Here is a 22,127-nt window from a genome sequence, read left to right as displayed (position 1 = left end):
TTGATACTTATAGGACATTCCATCCAAAAACAAGAGAATACACTTTCTTCTCAAGTGCTCATGGAACATTCTCCAGGATAGATCACATGTTGGGTCACAAATCAAGCCTTGGTAAATTTAAGAAAATTGAAATCGTATCAAGTATCTTTTCCAACAACAATGCTATGAGACTAGATATCAATTACAGGAAAAAATCTGTAAAAAATACAAACACATGGAGGCTAAACAATACACTACTTAATAACCAAGAGATCACTGAAGAAATTAAAGAGGAAATCAAAAAATACATAGAAACAAATGACAATGAAAACACGACGACCCAAAACCTATGGGATGCAACAAAAGCAGTTCTAGGCGGGAAGTTTACAGCAATACAATCCTACCTTAAGAAACAAGAAACATCTCAAAAAAACTAACCTTACACCTAAAGCAATTAGAGAAAGAAGAACAAAAAACCCCAAAGTTAGCAGAAGGAAAGAAATCATTAAAATCAGATCAGAAATAAATGAAAAAGAAATGAAGGAAACAATAGCAAAGATCAATAAAACTAAAAGCTGGTTCTTTGAGAAGATAAACAAAATTGATGAAACATTAGCCAGACCCATCAAGAAAAAAAGGGAGATGACTTAAATCAATAGAATTAGAAATGAAAAAGGAGACGTAACGACTGACACTGCAGAAATACAAAGGATCGTGAGAGATTACTACAAGCAACTCTATGCCAATAAAATGGACAACCTGGAAGAAATGGACAAATTCTTAGGAATGCAAAACCTTCTGAGACTGAACCAGGAAGAAATAGAAAATACGAACAGGCCAATCACAAGCACTGAAATTGAAACTGTGATTAAAAATCTTCCAACAAACAAAAGCCCAGGACCAGATGGCTTCACAGGCGAATTCTATCAAACATTTAGAGAAGAGCTAACACCTATCCTTCTCAAACTCTTCCAAAATATAGCAGAGGGAGGAACACTCCCAAATTCCTTCTACAAGGCCACCATCACCTTAATATCAAAACCAGACAAGGATGTCACAAAGAAAGAAAACTACAGGCCAATATCACTGATGAACATAGATGCAAAAATCCTCAACAAAATACTAGCAAACAGAATCCAACAGCACATTAAAAGGATCATACACCATGATCAAGTGGGGTTTATTCCAGGAATGCAAGGATTCTTCAATATACGCAAATCTATCAATGTGATAAACCATATTAACAACTTGAAGGAGAAAAACCATATGATCATCTCAATAGATGCAGAGAAAGCTTTTGACAAAATTCAACAATCTGGAAGAAATGGACAAATTCTTAGAAATGCACAACCTGCCAAGACTGAATCAGGAAGAAATAGAAAATATGAACAGATCAATCACAAGCACTGAAATTGAAACTGTGATTAAAAATCTTCCAACAAACAAAAGCCCAGGACCAGATGGCTTCACAGGCGAATTCTATCAAACATTTAGAGAAGAGCTAACACCTATCCTTCTCAAACTCTTCCAAAATATAGCAGAGGGAGGAATACTCCCAAACTCTTTCTACAAGGTCACCATCACCCTGATACCATAACCAGACAAAGATGTCACAAAGAAAGAAAACTACAGGCCAATATCACTGATGAACATAGATGCAAAAATCCTCAACGAAATACTGGCAAACAGAATCCAACAGCACATTAAAAGGATCATACACCGGGCCTCCCTGGTAGCACAGTGGTTGAGAGTCCGCCTGCCAGTGCAGGGGACACAGGTTCGTGCCCCGGTCCGGGAAGATCCCACATGCCACAGAGCAGCTGGGCCTGTGAGCCATGGCCGCTGAACCTGCGCATCTGGAGCCTGTGCTTCGCAACGGGAGAGGCCACAACACTGAGAGGCCCACGTAACGCAAAAAAAAATAAAGAAAATATCATACACCACGATCAAGTGGCGTTTATCCCAGGAATGCAAGGATTCTTCAATATATGCAAATCAATCAATGTGATACACTATATTAACAAATTGAAGGAGAAAAACCATATGATCACCTCAATAGATGCAGAGAAATCTTTTGACAAAATTCAACACCCATTTATGATAAAAACCCTGCAGAAAGTAGGCAGAGAGGGAACTTTCCTCAACATAATAAAGGCCATATATGACAAACCCACAGCCAACACTGTCCTCAATGGTGAAAAATTGAAACCATTTCCACTACTATCAGGAACAAGACAAGGTTGCCCATTCTCACCACTATTATTCAACATAATTTTGGAAGTTTTAGCCACAGCAATCAGAGAAGAAAAAGAAATAAAAGGAATCCAAATCGGAAAAGAAGAAGTAAAGCTGTCACTGTTTGCAGATGACATGATACTATACATAGAGAATCCTAAGGAAGCTACCAGAAAACTACTAGAGCTAATCAATGAATTTGGTAAAGTAGCAGGATACAAAATTAATGCACAGAAATCTCTTGCATTCCTATACACTAATTATGAAAAATGTGCAAGTGAAATTAAGAAAACACTGCATTTACGACTGCAACAAGAATAAAATATCTAGGAATAAACCTACCTAAGGAGACAAAAGACCTGTATGCAAAAAACTATAAGACACTGATGAAAGAAATTAAAGATGATACAAATAGATGGAGAGATATACCATGTTCTTGGATTGGAAGAATCAACATTGTGAAAATGACTCTACTACCCAAAGCAATCTATAGATTCAATGCAATCCCTATCAAACTACCAATGGCATTTTTCACAGAACTAGAACAAAAAAAAATCTCACAATTTGCATGGAAACACAAAATACCCCGAACAGCCAAAGCAATCTTGAGAAAGAAAACTGGAACTGGAGGAATCAGGCTCCCTGACTTCAGACTATACTACAAAGCTACAGTAATCAAGAAGTATGGTACTGGCACAAAAACAGAAATATAGATCAGTGGAACAGGATAGAAAGCCCAGAGATAAACCCACGCACATATGGTCACCTTATCTTTGATAAAGAAGGTAGGAATGTACAGTGGAGAAAAGACAGCTTCTTCAATAAGTGGTGCTGGGAAAACTGGACAGCTACATGTAAAAGAATGAAATTAGAACACTCCCTAACACCACACACAAAAATAAACTCAAAATGGATTAAACCTAAATGTAAGGCCAGACACTATTAAACTCTTAGAAGAAAACATAGGCAGAACACTCCATGACATAAATCACAGCAAGATCCTCTTTGACCCACCTCCTAGACAAATGGAAATAAAAACAAAAATAAACAAAAGTGACCTAATGAAACTTCAAAGCTTTTGCACAGCAAAGGAAACCATAAACAAGATGAAAAGACAACCCTCAGAATGGGAGAAAATATTTACAAATAAAGCAACTGACAAAGGATTAATCTCCAAAATTTACAAGCAGCTCATGCGGCTCAATTTCAAAAAAAACAAACAACCCAATCCAAAGATGGGCAGAAGACCTAAATAGACATTTCTCCAGAGAAGATATACAGATTGCCAACAAACACATGAAAGAATGCTCAACATCATTAATCATTAGAGAAATGCAAATCAAAACTACAATGAGATATCATCTCACACTGGTCAGAAAGGCCATCATCAAAAAATCTAGAAACAATAAATGCTGGAGAGGGTGTGGAGAAAAGGGAACCCTCTTGCACTGTTGGTGGGAATATAAATTGATACAGCCACTATGGAGAACAGTATGGAGGTTCCTTAAAAAACTAAAAATAGAGCTACCATACGACCCAGGAATCCCACTACTGGGCATATACCCTGAGAAAACCAAAATTCAAAAAGAGTCATGTACCATTATGTTCATTGCAGCTCTATTTACAATAGCCAGGACATGGAAGCAACCTAAGTGTCCATCAACAGATGAATGGATAAAGAAGATATTGCACATATATACAATGGAATATTACTCAGCCATAAAAAGAAACGAAACTGAGTTATTTGTAGAGAGGTGGATGGACCTAGAGTCTGTCATACAGAGTGAAGTAAGTCAGTAAGAGAAAAACAAATACCGTATGCTAACACATATATATGGAATCTAAGAAAAAAAAAATGGTCATGAAGAACCTAGGGGGAAGACGGGAATAAAGACGCAGAACTACTAAAGAATGGACTTGAGGATAAGGGGGGGGGGGAAGGTAAGCTGGGACAAAGTGAGAGAGGGGCATGGACATAAATACACTACCAAATGTAAAATAGATAGCTAGTGGGAAGCAGCCACATAGCACTGGGAGATCAGCTCAGTGCTTTGTGACCACCTAGAGGGGTAGGATAGGGAGGGTGGGAGGGAGGGAGACGCAAAAGGGAAGAGATATGGGGATATATGTATATGTATAACTGATTCACTTTGTTCTAAAGCGGAAACTAACAAAAAATAAAATAAAATAAAACCATAAATGCTCTTAAATATTACCATAAAGACTTCCCTGGTGGTGCAGTGGTTAAGAATCTGCCTGCCAATGCAGGGAACACAGGTTCAAGCCCTGGTGCAGGAAGATCCCACATGCTGTGGAGCAACTAAGCCCGTGCACCACAACTACTGAGCCTTCACCCTAGAGCTCTCGAGCTACAACTACTGAGCCTGTGTGCCACAACTACTGAAGCCCACATGCCTAGAGCCCGTGCTCCGCAACAAAGAGTAGCCCCCACTTGCCGCAGCTAGAGAAAGCCCACGCACAGCAACGAAGACCCAATGCAGCCAAATTAATTAAATTAATTAATTAAAAATATATATTCCCATAAGAAATCATCTTTTCTTTGAATTTTAGCATAGAATATACTTAAGGTTTCCCTACCTTTGGATAATGTTGGCCCCTTTATACTTACCATATAATTTTCCTTTTAAGTATTCTGCAATTAATGGCACAAGTCAAGTACAGTATACTTTTAATCAAGTATGGAAATATTTTCTGACATACTTCATTTCTATTTCTGTCACGCCCCTCTCCCTCATACTGCCCTCTCCACTTACAATATCAAAGAGAGTCATACAGAGTGAAGTAAGTCAGAAAGAGAAAAACAAATATTGTATATTAATGCATATATTTGGAATCTAGAGAATTGGTATAGATGACCTTATTTGCAAAGCAGAAATAGAGACACAGAGGTAGAGAACAAATAACAAGGGGGAAAGGGATGGAGTGGGAGGAACTGGGAGATTGGGATTGACACATACGCAGTATTGATACTATGTATAAAGTAGACAATTGAGGGGAACATACTGTATAGCACAGGGGACTCTACTTAATGCACTGTGGTGTCCTAAATGGGAAGGAAATCCAAAAGGCAGGGGATATATGTATAATGTATGGCTGATTCATTTTGCTGTGCAGTAGAAGCTAACACAACATTGTAAAGCAACTATACTCCAATAAAAATTAATTAAAAAAACCCCAATATATGTTAAGTGCACGCAACAGGTGACACTCAGCTCCTTATCAGCTCTTCTAGGAGGTGGAGAGACTAAAATGAATATTGTGATGCTTTGCTACCTAGCAGAGGTTAATTTTGCATATCTATTGGTATATTATTTAATACCAGTAAGAAAAACTTTTTGTATATTATTCTGTAACATGTTTATAAAAAGACATCTTATTTTTAATTATTCAATTTTTAAAACCAATCTGTAATAACTGTCCTGAACTAGCTGTGTAAACCTCAAGGGTTTTAAAAATCAAAGTAAAGTGAATATAGAGCATAAATTTATGGTGAAAAACATTAGAGAGCTAATGCATAAACAAGACCTAAATCGGGGCACTATCCTACATTACTGTAGTCATAATGAATAGTGACTCTATAAAATGAGAAACTGTCTGTATCATATGAATACTATTAATGACAGGGCTTTTTAAAAATTATTAAAATGGCAAGAGTACAAATAGCTTTTACCAGTAGTGTTCAGACTGTAATATCAGCATTAAATCAAAGTCTATGGACAGAAACGGTAAGAGATTTAGGAGATGTTAGGGAATAAATAAGGAATAAATAAGGAAACACCACTGAACTTGGTACTCTACATTATAGACAGCTGCCACAGGCAAAAAAATAAATAAATAAAATGGCAATTAAGTTGACTGCAGTATTTTAATATTTTAAAGAAAAACATATTAAAAATACAGACTTTTTAAAAATTTTTACATTCTTGACAGATATAGCATCACCTACCTTTCTAAAAATAGTAAGGGTAAACAATTGTAGAAAATGTATGTTAATTAGTGGTACAACACTATGTATTTAAAAACCCTGACACACTCGTACTATCTACTGCTTTGAAGTTAGATTATGGCCTAGAGTTAATGTCACGTTGGTTCCAAAATGGAATATGGGGTCCCAGGCCAGTATTGGTACACTGCACCTATTGTGGCACAACTTGTCCAGCCATGAAAGCATAAATCACAAAGAAAAAATCAGTTTTGTAAAAACGCTTTTCCCCCTTTTTATAATCTTCTTTATTTACTCCGGAGAGTTAACATAACAGTGTTCAATAGTGAAGTAAGCAGGTTTTACACTCACTATTACTGTATGGATAGAAAGAGACATATGCATTTTTGTTTTTTACAAGTCATCTCAGATCACTGCGATATGGCACATGAAAACAGAGATTCAGAGGCACAACGTTAATAAATTCATTTAACATTGTCAAGCATTCAAAAGATAAATGCAATCATATAGCAAGAAAAAAATCAGTTTGAAACTTTGACCTCTCCCAAGGATATGAAGAATCTTTTCACGTGTCAGAAATCTCTATAGCAAAGATTCCTATAAGAGAGAAAAAAATTATGTAGATTAATATTTTCAACTCAATGATTTCATGATGAATAAAAAAATGTGTTCTAATATTAATTTGGTAAGACTTAGGATTTTTCCCTCAGCTTCTGTGTAAGAAAACAGATACAATGTATTTTTTCACTCAGTTTTCACAAGCTGTGATACATCCATATCATGGAATACTATGGATTCAACAATAAAAAAGAATGAACTATTGACACACACAACTTAGATGGATCTCCTGGGCACTGTGCTAAGAGAGAAAAACCAGTCTCAAAAACTTACATCCCATGTGTGATTCCATGTATACAACATTCTCAAAAGGACAGAATAATAGAGCTGGAGAAGAAATTAGTGTTTGCTCAGGAATAGGGAGGAGAACGAGAGGACTGTGACCATAAAAGGGTATCATGAAGGAATGAGTTCCTCGGGGCTGATGGAACAATTCAGAATATTGACTGTGGTGATGTCATATGTTCTTTGTGTAAAAAAACTGCACACACACACACAAGCACATGTAAAAACTAGTGAAAACTAAATAAGGCCTATAGACTGGTTAATTATGCCAATGTCAGTTTCCTGGCTTGCCATTGGGGAAGCTGGGGGAAGGATATGTGGGACTATCTGTACTATTTTTGCAACTACCTGTGAGACTGCTGTAATGATTTCAAAATAATAAAAAGTAAAACAAAGCAAAACAAAACTGTGTTACAGTCACACAATGGAATATTACTCAGCAGTTAAAAGGAATATCCAATAATATCTGATATGTACAACAAGCCGGATAAATCTCAAATATGTAGTGCTGAGTGAAAGTCAGCCACTACTTAACACATGATTCCATTTATATGACAACTTGAAAAGGCAACACTAGAGGAACAAGAAACAGATCAGTGGTTCGGGGAAAGTAAATTAAGTACATTGACTGTTGTCTGGATGATAGGTGGCAGTCAAAGGATACCATTTAAAACTAACAGCAAAAAGTTAAAATTTTTTAAAAAGGGTACTTTAAGGGTACTATTAAAAGTATTAATAGAAAGGTAACCATTATAATGAAACACAAAACTTCTTGAATATCAAAAGAAATGTTCACAAGCAAAGAAGAATAATCAGATAGAGTAAATATCACATAGTAAATGCGGTTATCATAACATAAGATGATATGACAGAGTTGAGGCCAAATTTAAGTTATATCAATAAAATGAAGGAGCTTAATTCACCTGTTTTAAAAAAATTTCAAAATGATTCATAAAGCAAAACTCAAATCCATACTATATAGAAGTGAGATACTTAAAATGCAGTGATTCAAAAAAGTTAAAAATAAAGTGATGGACCAAGATCTACCAGGCAAATGGAGACAATAAGGAAACAGGAGTTGTAACTCTAATACCAGACAAAGCAGGCGTCAAGTCCTTCCTCCTTCCAAAAAAATTAAACGCATCAGAAAATAACACTTCATAAAAGCCACATTCACAATAAAGATATGATAGTTCAGAATATCTATGCCACAAATAAAACAGCAAACCACCTATATAAAACAAAATTTATAGGAGACATAAGAAGAAATAAAAACATACTAATAATAGGTTTTAAAACACCATTCTTAGTAAAACAAGTGAACAAAAATTAAACGACATTATAAAAGAACTAAAAATTAAAAAGGCAAATCTTTTAGATATATTACACTATACTCTGATAAGAAAGAATGTATCTTCTCAAGTGCACATGAACTGTTCACAAAAATTGATCATGCAGTAAAGTACAAAAAAAATCAGTAGTGTCCATAAAATAGAAATATTATAGACAATAGTCTCTGATCACAATGCAATAACACTCAGAATTAAAAATGAAACCAAAACCAACAAACAAAAAAGCTCTTCTCATTGAAAATTAAAAGATTTTCTATCAAATAACGCTTGGGTAAAAGTGAAAATACAAACAGAAATTACAGAATTTATGAAAAATAATGATCACAAAAACACCATATATCAGAATCTATGGGATATATTTAAAGCAGTGATCACAGAAAAATTCATAGCTCTGAATATCTACATCAATAAAAGTGAAAGAATGGTAATAAATGAATTAAATTTCTAACTCAAAACTCTAGGGAAAAAAACCCAACAAAGTAAATGAAAAAGCACAAGGAAGGAAATAATATAAATAAAAACAGAAATTAATAAGAAAGAAAAACAGATTAAATCAATAAATCAAAATACTTGTTCTTTGAAGCAATGAACAAAGTAAACAAACCATAGGCTAAGGTAATCAACAAAAAAAGGAAGAAACATACAAATAAGAAATGACAAAGGATATAACTATTGATACAGAAGAAATTTTAAAATTTATAAGATATTGCATTGGTTACTTCTGTGCAAATAAATTTGAAAACCTAGATAACTGAAAGCCTAGATAACTTTTAGGCAAATAGAGATAGAAAGCTTAAAAAGACCAATTTCCAAAGAAGCAATAGAGGACTTCCCTGGCGGTGCAGTGGTTAAGAATCCGCCTGTCAATGCAGAGGACATGGGTTCGAGCCCTGGTCCGGGAAGATCACACATGCCGTGGAGCAACTAAGCCCGTGCGCCACAACTACTGAACCTGTGCTCTAGAGCCCGCAAGCCACAACTACTGAGCCTGTGTGCCACAACTAGTGAAGCCCACACACCTAGTGCACATGCTCTGCAACAAGAGAAGCCACAGCAATGAGAAATCCGCGCACTGCAACAAAGTAGCCCCTTCTCACCGCAGCTAGAGAAAGCCCGCGTGCAGCAATGAAGACCCAACGCAGCCAAAAATAAATTAATTAATAAATTTTAAAAAAAAAGTCGTGTCAAGGCTTTAAAAAAAAAGAAGCATAGAAAAAGTTATTAAGGAAGTACATCCCACAAAAAAAAAGAACCAAGGCCACATGGTTTGACAGGTAAACTCACCCAAATCTTTAGAGATCAAATAATCCCCAACTATATAACTTGTTTCAAAGCACGGTAAACAAAAGATTTTCAAATTCTTTTTTTGAAACAAATATAACATTTATATCTAAACTTGATAAAAATAGCACAGAGAGAAAATTACAGACCAATATCACTTACGAATATTGATACACAGATCTAAAATAAATGAAATAGTAGTGAACACCAAGAAAATAATATACTATGACCAAGTAGGGGCTATGCCAGAAATTCAAAGATGGTTCAGTACTTGAAAATCTATTAATATAATTCACATATTAATAGTTCTAAAGAGAAAAACCATATCTTCATAGATGATAAAAAGGCCCTTGACAAAAACATCCTTTCCTAATAAAAAGTCTTGAAAAAATAGTAATGAGTAGTATTTCCTTAATATCATAAAACATATAAACCTCAATCCTAAAGCCAGTATCTTACTTAATGGGCAAACCCCACTGGCATTCCCACCACAGGTCAGAATTAAAACAAGAATGTCCACTTCAGTACGCGGGCCTCTCACTGTTGTGGCCTCTCCCGTTGCGGAGCACAGGCTCCAGATGTGCAGGCTCAGCAGCCATGGCTCATGGGCCCAGCCACTCTGTGGCATGTGGGATCTTCCCGGACCGGGGCACGAACCTGTGTCCCCTGCATCGGCAGGCGGACTCTCAACCACTGCGCCACCAGGGAAGCCCCAAGAATGTCCACTTTTGCTACAGCTATTTATCATTATTCTGATGATACTGGCAAATGCAGTCAACTAGAGAATACAATTCAAGAGATACATATAGGAAAAGAAGAAATAAAATTATCTCTTTTTGCAGGTGACATGATAGTATATCTAGAAACCCCTAAAGATTCAATTACAAAACTTAATGAAAAAGTAAAAGAATTTAGCAAGATAATGTGATAGAAGAGAGAGAGAGGAAGGAACAAGTGCAAGAATGTGAGTGCGTGAGACAGCATGTGTTGTCTAAACACAGAAAAAGCAAATGCGGTAAAATTTTAATAATAGTGAGTATGGGTAAAGGGTTGCACAGATGTTCTTTGCATTTTTTTTTTAACTTCTTGTAACGTTGAGATTATTTCTAAATAAAAATGTTTTTATGAAATTTGTGACATACAGGAATATATCTAAAATATTTTCCTCTGAAAAATTAGCCTATTATTTTCCTGAAGTATATGTATTTTATGGTGCTGTAATAATTAGCCAATATTTTGTCAATGAAAGTATATGAAAAAACTGTATGATGTAGAAAAAAAAGAAAATCAGATTTTAAAAATATAATTTATGTAGACATTAGATAAAATAGACCTTTCTTTAACATATTTATATAAAACTAATTATCAAAATACTTTATTTTTATGTCTACATATCTAATTATGTAATGATGTTTAAATAGCACTATTAATGGTAGACTGTTACAGAGTTTTCTTACCCCCTCAGATATTCAGTTTTTATTGCTATATGGTTCCCGAAGGATGGATCCTTAAACCACTTACTCTTCTACTGATCGATCCAGGCCTCGGTCAGGAGATCGATGGTGAGAACGTTCTGGTGAGTGACATTTTGTATTTGGCTTTATTGTGGAACTCAAATGATAAGCATTACTTGAGTAATTCTGGCGGCGAAGTTCTTGCACAGCTCTTTCCCTAAAGCAAAACAGTGAGACTTTTACTAAACTTTATATCCAGCGACATTATTAACACTGTCGTAGAACTATAGTTCAAATCATGCTTTAAAATCTAAGCATCATGAAATAACCAAAATCTGTGGTTATCCAAGGAACAATGCTTTCCAGGCTGAACGTGGCATAGAGACACACTTACCTTTCAAAGCGCTCTGTCCCTAGTTGTCTCTTGGTAATGTCTAAATCAGCTTCCAACTGCGTTATGGCGTTCCTGAACTGGGCCACATCTCTACTCTGGATGGCCCTGTGTAAAAGAATGTGAGTGACAGTTAATTACAGGTAAAATATGGCTAGGACTCCTAGAGTACATGAAACCATGTTGGCAATGGTTTCTCAGCTGGATCCAAGCAAAACTGTCATTTTCATAGATGTATTAGTGCATCTAAAATATGCCAGCTTTAGATGTAGTAAATGTGCAAAGTAGCCTACTAAAAGCCTAAGCTGTCCCAGCCCCATTCAATTAGTTAAACCTTTTCTGTCTCAGTTTCTTTATGTTTAGAGGGGTACTATTATCTATTATCTACCTATATTACTTATTTACTGCAGATCATTTTTACAAGTGTACTTTAAGGTATTAGGTGCATATTCCAGTGCATATAATACTGGAATTCACTAGCACCATGATGAATGTGTGTGTATATATGTACATTTAATTGACCAAATGCCTTATATATACTTGCAATGAAATTTGATATATCTACTGTTAAAAACAAAATCTCTTCAATTTAACAGGATCTTCCTTAGGGCTAAACACTGCCTCAAAAACCCTGTGATAAGGCACACTACCATGAGGCAGATGACAGAGGTGAATGCTTCTTGCACAGAACATTCTATCCTATCTGCTGCCTTTCAGGACTGCATTACAGACTGTTGGAGTCTAAACTTTAGAGACTAAGAACACACAACTTTATCAAGCTTACTTGATACTACTCACCAGCCAGTCTAAAACAGAATGTACCCCTTAAGGTGGGAGAGTCGGCACATTTCACTGAGGCAATTTCCATCTACGGCTTGAGGAAATCATCCTGCAGAACTGGTTGAAGGTACCCCAAAAGCCCAGCTGCAGTGATTGAAAAGAATGACTCAATCACAGCTGCCAAAACCTAAAATCAGTTTCTGAAGGAAACGGACCCTGGCTTTGCAGCCTTTGCTTAGTCGGGGCTCCTACAAGTAGCTGATTCCTGAGACCATGATTCCTGTCCTTCCCCACGTCCCCTGCTCGGATGGGAGGGCAGAGTTGAGGCTGGATGAAAAAGTGTTATAGGTTGGACAGATAAGAACAGAGGCTAAGGGTCCCCATGAAGTTTTGTGAGAAGTGAGTTTAATAATAAAATATTAAGTTTAATAATAAAATATTTTAATAATAAAATATTAGTTTAATATTTTAATAATAAAATATTCACTATGTTTAATAATAAAATATTCACTATGCAGGCAGGCATTTCCACCTAATCCTCCAGTCTTGTAAATAAGGTGCTAACAGTATTAGGGATTCTTAAAATAAAAAGTCAAAATCAGGGCTTCCCTGGTGGCGCAGTGGTTGAGAGTCCGCCTGCCGATGCAGGGGACATGGGTTCGTGCCCCGGTCCGGGAAGATCCCACATGCCCCGGAGCGGCTGGACCCGTGAGCCATGACCGCTGAGCCTGTGCGTCCGGAGCCTGTGCTACGGGAGAGGCCACAACAGTGAGAGGCCACAACAGTGAGAGGCCCGCGTACCACAAAAAAAAAAAAAAAGTCAAAATCAATGCTCTGGGGGAAGTCTTCAGCATTCTGTAAATGCAGCAGTTCTTCCAGGTAACCAGCATACACTTACAGGTACATAGGGAAATAATATGTGGCAAATGGAAAGACGGTAGCACTACCAGGTGGGTCCATAAATGGAAAAATTCTTCTGGTTTCAGAAGTGCTTAATTTCTTCTAATCTGGTTATTTCCTAAAGGCAATATGTTAGATCAGTAGGTGTTCATTTATACCCAAACAATCAACAAAGATGGTTAAACTTAAATTTAGATAAATTTAGATAAACATATAATAGAAATAAGTACTAAATCTTAGACAAATCACAATATTTGGGGTCCTCAGTTTAATTAATAGCAAATTATGACACTAAATTGTCTAAACGCCAGCTTTGAAATTCTATTAATCTATAAAGTACCAAAACTTTAGAAATATGACTTTATGTTATCATATTGCTAACCAACTCACATTTTACTTTCTGCCAAACAAAGGTGTTCTTTAAGAAGCTGAATTTCAGATTCTTTTTCTTGAAGTGCTATCTGAGACTGATATTCTTTGTCTCGATTGGCCACCAGCAAAGCTTCTAGATTCTGCATGGAGATTCTCTCATTTGTCATCTGACTCCTGAGGAGTTCTATTTCAGAACGAGCAGAATCCAACTCATTCTCCATCTGTACAATAATAGGAAGATACCTATACTTATTCCTATTCGTTCACTTAACTGATGTATTATCAGAGACTCATAAAATGTCTGTATTATGTTATAAACTGACAACCACTTTTAATTTCTTGATTAGAAATTGTGTCCTCCTTCTTACCAGATACACACACGCACACACACTGAGTATCACTTTCCCCAACTCTCTGATAATATCAGAAAGTTCATTAATTTAAGTAAAGAGTTATTAATCTCAAACTTCAAACAATTTCCATTTCCAGCTTTGATATTTCTTATTTCTGCAAGACTGACATGGTAGTATCTGTAACTACTGCTTTGTCCTGAGTTGAGTGAATTATAAACACCTAATTTCCTGATGGAATGTCATCGCGCTTCATAGTTAAGAAAGATAAGGAGTAATTGCACATTCCCTCTCTTGCATGATCCTGTGGAAAACTTCACTTTTTGAAGGTTATCTTGAGCCTAAAATATGTTCTATAAGCCAAATGTTTCTTCAAAAGGAGAAAAACCAGACATTATTTAGAAAAAAATTATTCCTTATCTCATAATACATATTATAATAATTTACATATGCATTAAAAAAGTTAAATGTTGGGCTTCCCTGGTGACGCAGTGGTTGAGAGCCCGCCTGCCGATGCAGGGGATGTGGGTTCATGCCCCAGTCCGGGAAGATCCCACATGCCGCAGAGCGGCTAGGCCCGTGAGCCATGGCCACTGGGCCTGTGCGTCTGGAGCCTGTGCTCTGCAACGGGAGAGGCCACAACAGTGAGAGGCCCGCGTTCCGCAAAAAAAAAAAAAAAAGTTAAATGTAAAAAGATAAAACCCTAAGGAAAAAAAGTTAAATAAAAATGAAATTATTAGGAAAGGGGTGGGCAGGTAGGGGAAGAACTTTTTAGACGAGATACAATTAAAAAATTATGTCTGACTGTAGAAAAAAACATATTTATACTCATTATAAAGAAACAAAATTTACGAGGAAAAAAACAGATGAAAATAAACTCAGTAAATAGTTAATATCTTATTAATATAAGGAAGATGAACAAACTGCGGAGAAATATGAACTAATGATGTGAACAGAAAATGTACAAGATACAGCTAATTAGTAAACATATAGAATAACTTACCCTTACTAATAATCAAAGAAATAGAAATTGAATCAAGACGGTATTTCTAGTCCAGGATTTCTTAACTTTGACACTACTGATCTTTTGGGTTGGACATTTATTTGGGGTAGGGAGTTGCCCTATGCATTACAGGATGTTTAGTGGCATCCCTGGCCTCTACTTACCAGAGATCCACAGCATCCCCCAACCCTGGTTGTGACAGTCAGAAATGTCTACAGACATTGCTAAGTGTTTCCTGGGGAGCAAAAGCTCTTTCAGGTGAACCAATGTTGTAGTTTATCAAACTGGCAAATTTCTTAGCTTTTGTGTTGATTAACATTAAAATGGGCAATGGCAATCTCATATACCTTGCTGGCAGGAATATAAAATGGAGCGTCACATTTTTGGTAACAGCTTTATTGGAATATAATTCACATACCATACCACTTGCCCATTTAAATTGTACAAGTCAATGGTTTTTAGTACATTAACAGAGTTGTATGATCATACCACAATCTCACAACCTATTGTGAGAACTTTTTCATCATCCCCAAATGAAACCCAGCACACATTAGCAGTCATTCCCCCACTCCTACCCCAGCACGAGCCCTAGACAATCCCTAATCTATTTTCTATCTCTATGATCTGCTTTATTTTAAACATTTCATATAAATGGAATCATACAATGTGTGTGTGGTCTTATGGGACTGCCTTCCTTCACTTAGTGTAATGTTTTCAAGAGTCATCCATGTTTTAGCAGGTATCAGTACTTCATTACTTCTATTGCCAAATAATATTCCCTTGCATAGATGTAGGAATATTTGAGTTATTTACACTTTTTGGCTATTATAAATAATGCTGATAAGAACATTTGTGTATACGTTTTTACATGGACCTATGTTTTCATTCTTCTTTGATAAATAGGAGTGGGATTTCTGGACTTTACGGTAATCCTATTTTTTCACATTTCGAGGAACTGCCAAAATGTTTTCCAAAGAGGCCTATTTTACATTCCCACCAGCAATGTATGAGGGTTCCAAGTTTTCTACATCTTTGTCAACATTTGCTATTGTCTTTTGTAAATTATAGCCATCCTAGTGGTTATGAAATGGTACAGTTTTGTTTTGCATTTCTCTGATTATTGATGTTGAGCATCTTTTCATGTGCTTTTTGCCCATTTATGTAGTGTCTGTAGAGAAATGTCTATTGAGATCCTTTCCCCATTTTTTGAGTTTGGGTTATTACTAAGTTGCAAGAGTCCTTTATATACTCTGGATACAAATCTCTTATTAGATATATGATTTGCAAATGTTTTCCCCATTCTGTGCATTGTCTTTTTACTTTGTTGATATCATTTGCAGCACAAAAGTTTTTTATTTTGATGAAGTCCTTCTAATCTATTTTTTCTTCTGTTGTACTTTTGATGTGACTCTAAAAAAGCATTACGTAACCCAAGGTCACACAGATTTATTTGTATGTTCTCTTCTTAAGAGTTTTATAATTTTAACTCTTACATATAGGCCTATAAAACATTTGAATTTAATTTTTGTATATGGTACGTGATAGGAATCCGACTTCATTCTTCTCCATGTAGATGTTTAGTTGTCCCAGTAGCATTTGTTGAAAAGACTATTCTTCCCCCATTAAATTGTACTGCTACCAATTTTTTGGAAATCACTTCACCACAAATGTAAGAGTTTATTTCTGGACTCTCAATTCTGTTCCACTGACCTATATATCTTTCCTTATGCTAGTACTACACTGTCTTGATTACTATAGACAGTTTTGACATTGGGAAGTGCTCTGACTTTGTTCTTCTTTTTCAAGATTGTTTTGGCTATTCTGCGTCACTTGCACTTCCATATTAATTTTATGTCATCTTGTCAGTTTCAATGAGGAAGCCAGCTGGCATTCTAATAGGCATTGTATTGAATTTGTAGACCAACTTGGGGTAGTACTGCCATTTTAACAGTGTTAAGTCTTCTGATCCATGGATGTGGGATGTCTTTCCTTTTATTTGGGTCTTTAATTTCTCTCTCTCTCTCTGTCTTTCTCTCTCTCTCTCTCTCTGTCTCTCTCTCTATCTCCAAACTGGAAATAACAGATGTCCTTCAAAGGATGAATGATTAAACAAACTATGTTACAGGAATGAACCACTAATATATGCAACAACCTGGATGAATCTTCAGAGAATTATGCTGAGTGAAAAAATCCAATCCCAAAAGTTTACATATCGTATGATTCTATCTATACAACATTCTTGAAGTGACAAAGTTTACAAGTGGAGAACAGATTAGCTGTTTGTTTCCAGGGGTTAAGGAGAGGTTGTGGATAGGAGGGGAGTAGATAGAGCTAAAAGGGCAACATGATGGGTCCTGTGATAGAAATGTTCCATATCTTGCCTGAAACAATGTCAAAAGCCTGGTTGAGATATTATACTATGGTTTTGCAAGATGTTACCATTGGGGGAGGCCAGGTAAAGGAGACACAACGTTTCTTTGTATAGTTTCTTATAATTGCATGTGAATCTACAATTATCTCAAAATCAAAAGTTTAACTTAGAAAAATTATTTGACTGTCCCTTATATGCATAGTACAGCTGAAGAAATACAAAGATAAGTAAGATAGTTCTTGCACTTGAAATACAGCTTATTATGGGGATAAACATAAATATATAAATAACTAAATTCTAAGGCAAAAAAATTTATGTCAGGAGTATTTAAAAATACTATGAGAATTAGCCTGATGACTTCACACCCATCTGGATAGTTATTAGCAAAAGAGAGAGAGAGGTTGGGGGAAGAAGGGAGGGAGGGAGGGGGGGAGAGAGAGAGAGAGAGAAAGAAAGAAAGAAAGAAAGAAAGGAAGAAAGAAAGAAAGAGAAAGAGAGAAAGAAAGGCTGAAAAACAAGTGTTGGCAAGGATGTAGAGAAATTGGAACACTTGTGCACTGTCAGTGGGAATGTAAAATGGTACACCTGCCTTGGAAAACAGTATGGAGATTCCTCAAAAAATTAAAAATAGAATTACCATATGATTACCATATGATCCAGAAATCCAACTTCTGGGTAGAGACCCAAACAAAATGAAAGCAGCATCTTGAAGAGAGATTTATACCCCCATGTTTATAGCAGCATTATTCACAATAGCTAAAACATGGAAGCAACCCAAGTGTCCACAAACTGACAAATAAATAAGCAAACTGTGGTATATTCACACAATGGAATATTGTTCAGCCTTAAAAAGGAAAGAGAGGGTGGAGTCAAGATGGCAGTGTGGGAAGACGTGGAGTTAGCTTCTCCCCACAACTAGGGTGCCTGCTGGCCGCTGGTGGGGGACTCTGACACCCAAGGAGATGGGAGGAACCCCAAAGTGAACCAGTAAGATGTAGGGGGACTGAGGGGGGAGGAGAAGTGGAGGCCAGACAGGATCTGTGCCCCCTAAGGCCAGGGAGATCAGTAGAGGCAGTTGGGGGGGACTCTCCCAGAAGAGAGGGAGAGGAGCGGAGGGCCATCGCCTGGCCCACTAGGGCCGGGGAGCCTGCTGAGCTCCCAAGCTGGTTTCCCCTATCCAAAGCCCGATCCAGGCCACATGCGTCCTTGGGGGCATAGCAGGGAGGCCGGAGAGATCAGGAGATGCAGGTGGGAGAGGCCATCCAGGAGGAGCAGGAGAGGAGTGGAGGATGATTGCCCTGCCCACTCGGGCCCAGGGAGCCTGCTGAGCTCCCAGGCCGGTCCCCTGCCCTCCAAGGCCGCCCACCCCTCATTGGTCCTGGGGACATAGGAGGGAGGCCGGGAAGATCAGGAGAGGCAGGTGGGAGGGGCCCTCCCAGATGGGAAGAGCAGGAGAGGAGAGGAGGTCATTTGCCCTACCCCCTCAAGCCCAGGAAGCCTGCTGGGCTGCCAGGTAAGGTTTCCTGCCTTCTAAGACCAGGGGTGGGGGGCATGCCTGGGCCTCTTCTGTTCCTAGAGCCTAAGCCCCAACACCCCACAGCCCCCAGGGTCTTTTCCAGCCCTGTGGGTCCTAAGCATAGGCCCCGCCCACTGCCCAAACCTTGCCCTTGCTTAGGCCCTGCCCTCCACAGCCAAAGTCTTCCCCACACCGCTTTTTTTTGCTTTTTCCTCCTCTTTTTTACTATTGGGGTACTGATGTACCTTCTGGTTGTTGATTCATCTATATTTTTATTTTTATATTCTTTCTAACCTATCTGTTAGTTTCCTAGTCTAATTTTATTTTTTACTTTGTTATTGTTCTCTCTCTTTTTTTTTTTTTTTTTTTTTTTTGCTGCCCCATGTGGCTTGAGGGATCTTGTTCACGAGCCCAGGGTAAGGCTGAAGCTCCTGTGGTGGGAGCTCCGAGTCTGAACCACTGGACTAACAGAGAACCTCAGACCCCAGGGAATATTCATCAGAGTGAGGTCTCACAGAGTTCCTCATCTCAGCACCAAGACCCAGCCTACAAACCCCAGTGCTGGAAGCCTCAGGCCAAATAACCAGTAGGACAGGAACACAATCCCACTCATTAAAAAAAAAAAAATGTCACAGATGAAGCAGCAAGGTAAAAACCTACAAGACCAAATAAATGAAGAGGAAATAGGCAATCTACCTGAAAAAGAATTCAGAGTAATGATAGTAAAGATGATTCAGAATCTCGGAAGTAGAATGGAGGCACGGACTGAGAAAATACAAGAAATGTTTAACAAAGATCTAGAAGAACTAAAGAACAAACAAACAGAGATGAACAACACAATAACTGAAATGAAAAATACACTAGAAGGAATCAATAACAGAATAACAGAGGCAGAAGAACGAATAAGTGAGCGGGATGACAAAATGGTGGAAATAACTGCAGAGGAGCAGAATAAAGAAAAAAGAATGAAAAGAATTGAGGACAGTCTCAGAGACCTCTGGGACAACACTAAACACACCAACATTTGAATTATAGGGGTCCCAGAAGAAGAAGACAAAAAGAAAGGGTCTGAGAAAATATTTGAAGAGATTATAGTCAAAACCTTCCCTAACATGGGAAAGGAAATAGTCACCAAAATCCAGGAAGCACAGAGAGTCCCCTACAGGATAAACCCTAGGAAAAACACACCAAGACACATATTAATCAAACTAACAAAAATTAAATTCAAAGAAAAAATATTAAAAGCAGCAAGGGAAAAACAAAAAATAACATACAAAGGAATCCCCATAAGGTTATCAGCTGATTTTTCAGCAGAAATTCTGCAGGCCAGAAGGGAGTGGCAGGATATATTTAAAGTGATGAAAGAGAAAAACCTACAACCAGCAAGGATCTCATTCAGATTCGATGGAGAAGTCAAAAGCTTTTCAGACAAGCAAAAGCTAAGAGAATTCAGCACCACCAAACCAGCTTTAAAACGAATGCTAAAGAAACTTCTCTAGGCAGAAAACACAAGAGAAGAAAAAAACCCACAAAAACAAACCCAAAACAATTAAGAAAATGGTAATAGGAACATACATATCGATGATAACCTTGAATGTAAATGGATTAAATGCCCCAACTAAAAGACACAGACTGGCTGAATGGATACAAAAAACAAGACCCATATATATGCTGTCTACAAGAGACCCACTTCAAACCTAGGGACACATACAGACTGAAAGTGAACACATGGAAAAAGATATTCCATGCAAATGGAAATCAAAGGAAAGCTGGAGTAGCAATACTCATATCAGATAAAGTAGACTTTAAAATAAAGACTGTTACAAAAGATAAGGAGGGGCACTACATAATGATCAAAGGATCAATCCAAGAATAAGATATAACAATTATAAATGTTTATGCACCCAACATAGGAGCACCTCAATACATAAGGCAAATGCAAACAACCATGAAAGGAGAAATCAATAGTAACACAGTAATAGTAGGGGACATTAACACGCCACTTACACCAATGGACAGATCATCCAAAATGAAAATAAATAAGGAAACACAAGCTTTAAATAACACAATAGCCCAGATAGATCTCACTGATATTTATAGAACATTCCACCCAAAAGTGGCAGAATACACTTTCTTCTCAAGTGCACAAGGAACATTCTCCAGGATAGATCACATCTTGGGTCACAAATCCACAAAGCCTCGGAAAATTAAAGAAAATTGAAATTGTATCAAGCATCTTTTTCTGACCACAATGCTATGAGATTGGAAATCAATTACAGGAAAAAATCTGTAAAGAAACACAAATACATGAGGCTAAACAGTGCGCTACTAAATAACCAAGAGATCACTGAAGAAATCGAAGAAGAAATAAAAAAATACCTAGAAACAAATGACAATGAAAACATGACGACCCAAAACCTATGGGATGCAGCAAAAGCAATTCTAAAAGGGAAGTTTATAGCAATTCAATCTCACCTCAAGAAACAAGAAAAATCTCAAATGAACAATCTAACCCTACCCTTGAAACAACTAGAGAAAAAAGAACAAAGAAAACCCAAAGTCAGTGGCAGGAAAGAAATCATAAAGATCAGAGCAGAAATAAATGAAATAGAAACAAAGAAAACAATAGCAAAGATCAATAAAACTAAAAGTTGGTTCTTTGAGAAGAAAAACAAAATTGATAAACCCTTAGCCTGACTCATCAAGAAAAAAAGGGTGAGGACACAAACAGATAAAATTAGAAAAGAAAGAGGAGAAATCACAACTGACACTGCAGAAGTACAAAGGATTATAAGAGACTATTACAAACAACTATATGCCAATAAAATGGACAACCATGAAGAAATGGACAAATTCTTGGAAAGGTACAATTTTCCAAGACTGAACCAGGAAGAATTAGAAAACAAAAACAGACCTATCACAAGTAATGAAATTGAAACCGTAATTAAAAATCTTCCAACAAACAAAAGTCCAGGACCAGGGGGCTTCACAGGTGAATTCTATCAAACATTTAGAGAACAGCTAACACCCATCCTTCTCAAACTCTTCCAAAAAATTGCAGAGGGAGAAACACTCACAAATTCATTCTATGAAGTCACCATCACCCTGATACCAAAACCAGAAAAAGATATCACAAAAAAAGAAAATTATAGACCAATATCACTGATGAATATAGATGCAAAAATCTTGAACAAAATACTAGCAAACAGAATCCAACAGCACATTAAAAGGATCATATACCATGATCAAGTGGGATTTATCCCAGGGATGCAAGGA

General features: G+C 37.0%; 1 protein-coding gene across 3 annotated transcripts in view; it reads right to left on the bottom strand.

The window, feature by feature from the left end:
• Positions 1-6,081: 6,081 nt before the first annotated feature.
• Positions 6,082-22,127, bottom strand: part of TSGA10 (testis specific 10) — a 105,326-nt gene continuing 89,280 nt past the window's right edge. For all 3 annotated transcript variants that reach the window (XM_060168585.1, XM_060168586.1, XM_060168587.1), the window contains 4 exons: positions 13,630-13,832; positions 11,563-11,667; positions 11,236-11,385; positions 6,082-6,775 (listed from right to left, as the gene is read on the bottom strand). In XM_060168585.1, the coding sequence (XP_060024568.1) occupies positions 6,751-6,775; positions 11,236-11,385; positions 11,563-11,667; positions 13,630-13,832 (483 nt within the window). In that variant the 3' untranslated portion in view covers positions 6,082-6,750. The remainder of the gene's footprint in view (positions 6,776-11,235; positions 11,386-11,562; positions 11,668-13,629; positions 13,833-22,127) is intronic.

Source organism: Lagenorhynchus albirostris, chromosome 13, assembly GCF_949774975.1.
Source record: "Lagenorhynchus albirostris chromosome 13, mLagAlb1.1, whole genome shotgun sequence".
Taxonomy (NCBI): Eukaryota; Metazoa; Chordata; class Mammalia; order Artiodactyla; family Delphinidae; genus Lagenorhynchus; species Lagenorhynchus albirostris.
Note: the sequence above shows the minus strand (reverse complement) of the source record. Positions and strands in the feature narration are given on the sequence as shown.